At 41.9% G+C, this 4,222-nt stretch overlaps 1 protein-coding gene across 6 annotated transcripts in view; it reads left to right on the plus strand.

Moving 5' to 3' along the window:
* The window catches only part of Gon4l (gon-4 like), a 91,613-nt gene that overhangs the window by 13,801 nt on the left and 73,590 nt on the right, over positions 1 to 4,222 (plus strand). For 5 of the 6 annotated variants that reach the window (XM_023713572.1, XM_023713576.1, XM_023713575.1 and 2 more), the window contains exons 2-3: positions 1,222 to 1,404; positions 3,530 to 4,060. In XM_023713572.1, coding sequence (XP_023569340.1) covers positions 3,556 to 4,060 — 505 coding nt within the window. In that variant the 5' untranslated portion in view covers positions 1,222 to 1,404; positions 3,530 to 3,555. The other variant, XM_023713573.1, reaches the window with a different exon arrangement.

The raw sequence follows: 4,222 nt of genomic DNA on the forward strand, positions 1-4,222 counted from the left end.
CAAAAGGAGAGCGCAACGGCTGGGGAGATAGCTCAGTAGAATAAGCACTTGCCTGACAAGCACAAGGGCCTGAGTTCAATCCCCGGTTCTGCAAAAAAAAAAAAAAAAAGGAGAGCGCAGATCAAACTCCAAGCATCTGAAAGTCTGGCATTTGGGAGATTTGATGTGATTTAGGCTAGGCAGACTGCAGCCATTCATTTTGGCTGTGGATACTTTTATCCTGTCGGATTTAGTTTACTGCTAGATCACTTCCAGCGCAGCCGAAATATTTGTTGGTTGTTCACTTGTAAAATGAGGGAGCCAAATGAATTTTTCCTTTTATGCCTTTCTAGAAAAGTGAGTTATTCACTGAGTTAATGAACATTGACTATGCCCAAGGGATTTTTCTGAGCTCTGGGTCAATGCCTTAGGAGCTAAAACTGTCTGAGATCCAGATTACTGATTCCCTTGATCACCATGTAGTTTTGTGTTATCACCTACCAGGCTGAGCTAGAGCTATATCCTGTAAAAAGTGGAAGATGAATTAGTGGGTTTATTGTGAAGACCAGACCACTTAATAATATAAGTACTGTGAATTGAACTCAGGACATTGCACTTGCCAGTCAAAGCACTTGTGCTTGGGGCTGGTGAGATGGCTCAGTGGTCTAAAGCACCTACTTAGAACAAGCTAAGCTAAGCAAAGCAAAGCAAAGCACAACACAGGGACCGCGGTTCAATCACCCAGCACCACATGCCAGCCAGCCCTGCCCCCTGGTGGGCTGAGCTGGCCATACACACACAAAATAAATAAATAAACATATTTAAAAACAAACAAAAAACAACAAAAAAAACAAAGCACTTGTGCTTGATTGAGTTATATCAATCTGAGTTATATCAACCCCTCCACTTTAGCTTTAATCAGGAACCTGTACTATTTGTAACCTAAAGATTCCTTTATGAAATTTTATGAATTATTTTTCTACCTTTTTTTTTTTTTTTTTTTTGGCAGAACCAGGAATTGAAGTCAGGCACTTGAGCTTGCCAGGGAAGCACTTATTCCACTGAGCCATCTCCTCAGCCCCTCTACCTATGTTTTACGTGCCTCTCGGAGAGAAAAATTACTTGTAAATTACTTGTTTTAAATTTTAAAACACTATCTCTCAGACCCCATTTTTAGTAGGTTAGCTCTCCTCAGGTGGAGAAAGTGAATTGATGCCTTTACTTTTTTTTTTTTTTGGCCAGGAAATGACGTATAACGCCGTGACTTCACTTGACCCTAAATAAGATGGCGCCTAGCATTTGGCGCATGCTCCTTGGCGCCGTCAGTGGTCGCGCACGGCGCTTCGGGGATGCGCACGTCAGTCGCTGCCGTTGCCTGACTTCCGCTGTTGCACAAATCGAGTTTCCGCGGGATCTGGCCGGCTTGTGAGTGTACTGTGTAGTGTTTGGTGGGCGGGAAGAGGCAGGATGGGCCCAGGACACCTGGGCAGAGCGTGTTCTGGCTGAGGGGTGGGATCTGAGGGTGGGTGTGGGCCGCGTGCCGGGAGATAAGGGTGCACGATGTTTAATTTGTACTGAGGACTTGGGCGGGCCAGCGCTCGGCGTAGAAGTGGAAAGCCCAGTTAGGACCCGTTTTTGAAATGTTTTCTCAGGAAGAGGCCGCACCGCGGCTGCCTCCAGGTTGGCATTCATTCACCGTGTTGGGCCTATTGAAGTTTCCAAAGGAGCGAACTCTTTAGAGCTGCTGTTAGTTTTGAGGTCCCTACAGTCGATTCCTGCATCCTGCTGACTGTTGAATAGTAGATTTTTGTTGTTGTTGTTTTCTCTGGACTGGAGAACACAGCTGTGGAATAAAGGAGTCACCTAGGTTATTCCCACCTCCTCCTTACCCGCTCACCACCCTGCCTCAAAGGAACCAGTGAATTTTCTTTAGTCTACCTGGGCATTTTCACAAAGGGCATTCAGACTTTTTAAGCAACGTTGCCAGTATTGGAGAACTCACTGGAATACCAGACAGCTTATTCCGTTCTTGGACTATTTATGAGAGTAATGTTTTCTTTTTCTTTCTTTCTTTCTTTTTTTTTTTTTCCTTTTTGGCGGAACTGGGGATTGAACTCAGGCCCCTGCGCTTGCCAGGGAGGCGTTTATTCTGAGTCGTCTCCCCGGCCCCTTGCTTTCTTAAAAATAGTGCTTAATGCTTGGTCCAAATTCTGTACAGTTTAAGTTCTCTTTCAATTATTTGTTCAGGAAACATGTTAAGTATCTACAGTATCTAGATACTGCTGGATACTAATGGTACCAGTTGATGGATTCCTTTATCTCAACAAGTTTATAGTATTTTTTTGTTTGTTTTAGTTTTTGATACAGGTTCATGCTATGCAGTTCAGACTCATAGTGATCCTCCTGTCTCAGTCTCCCTAATGCTGAGATTACAGGTGTGCACTACCACACCCTGTTCTGGGGCCAGCACTGCATGCAGTACCAGGGATCGAACCCAGGATCTTGTGCTTGCCAGGCAGGCACCATGGAGCTATCTCCCCAGCAAAACAAGTTCATAGTTTCAAAAGAGGGAGACAGACAAGTAGACACACTTATGATCATTATTATAAAAGTGGTTTGCAGACAGGTCCTCTACATAAAAGAAGCTATCCTCTAGTTCAGATCAGTATTGCTTTTAAAATGTGATAAATACAATTTAAGCCAAGAGTCCACAAGTACCATAATACAGAAAACAGTAAAATTTCCTTTGTCTTGTTTCAACACAAAATTTTTAAGATAGTCAGTCTTCTAAAATAACCACCCTAGGCCAGGGAGATAGCTCAGTAGAATAAGCGCTTGCCTGGCAAGTACAGGGTCCTGAGTTCAATCCCCGGTACCACAAAAAAAAGATAAAAATAAAATAAAATATCCACCCTAGGGGTCAGGGAGTTGGCTCAGTAGGATAAGCGCTTGACTGGCAAACGCAGGGATCTGAGTTCAATCCCCGGTTCCACCAAAAAAAATTAAATAAATAAAAATAAAATAACCACCCTGCTTTTGGATTGTTTCTATTAATGGAAACACCAATAACAAATGCTTATTGATCACTTATTATCTAATGATATAGGTATTGTTTTCATTTTATAGCTTCAGAAACAGATTCAGGTTAAGTAACTTGAGAATGTTAAAAGAATGGAGAGATGACTTGGGAAACAAATCTAGACAGTTTGACTTTACACTTTGCTGTTTTCCTTCCCTGATTTAGTTCTGCTAGTAACTAAATTATATTTAATATGTATAACAACTCTACAAGGTAAGAACAATTCCTTTTTTTAAATAGTTGAATAAGTTAGTTTGGAGAGGTTAAGTCACTTGGCAAATGACGTACTAATCGATAGAGTTGAGATTTGAACTCATTCTAATCAATTTTCATTTTAGAACTAGAGGAACAGTGCATTTGGTGTAGAATATTCATGATTGGACATGAATAAAAATGAAAAGATAGTTGAGTAAAAATATTATTACCATTAATTAATATGAAGGTAATAAGAACTTGCTTTTATTCTTTTAGAATGGAACAGAAGTGGGGCTTCAAAAATGTTGCCCTGTAAGAAGAGAAGAACTACAGTGACAGAGAACTCGCAGGATAAGAGCAGCCAGGAGGAAGACGACTTAGACCAAGAGTCAGCTGTTAAACCAGAATCTGCCGAGATCACTGACTTGGGGTCAGTACCCCTGTCCTGGAGTCCAAGTTGTGGTAAAGCAGTTGGAGTTGAAGTTCAGTCTGTGCAAAATGCAGGAAATCAGCCTGGTGTGGAGGCTTCATCATTGAGCTCTAGGATACTCACCCAGGACACAAATTTACCAAGTGTAGAGACTGGTGATGAGACTGTTTCTCAGGGAATCACCTTATCTTCTTTGGAGTCTTCCCACTCTCCTAATGTACACGTTGGTAAAGGAAAACTGCAGGCCACTGCTTCAAGGAGAGGGAAGAAAGTTGTCCTCAGGCCTGGACTAGTAACCCAAGAAGACAGAGGTGAGCTTCCTATCATGAAGAAGCCCTTTTCAGGAGAGCCCAGTGAAGAAGTCAGGGAGGAAGGAGGTAAGATATAAAGGGTTTGTAGGCTCTATTTTCTATTTTAGTTTGGGCATCTCTAATCCAGAATCCAAAACCTGATGTGCTCCAAAATCCAAAACTTTCTTGAGTGGTGGCGTGATACTACAAGTGAAAAATTCCACACCTGAATTTGTTTGTTTATTTATT

This window comes from Octodon degus, unplaced genomic scaffold (genome assembly GCF_000260255.1).
Source record: "Octodon degus isolate 3935 unplaced genomic scaffold, OctDeg1.0 scaffold00032, whole genome shotgun sequence".
In the NCBI taxonomy this organism is placed as follows: Eukaryota; Metazoa; Chordata; class Mammalia; order Rodentia; family Octodontidae; genus Octodon; species Octodon degus.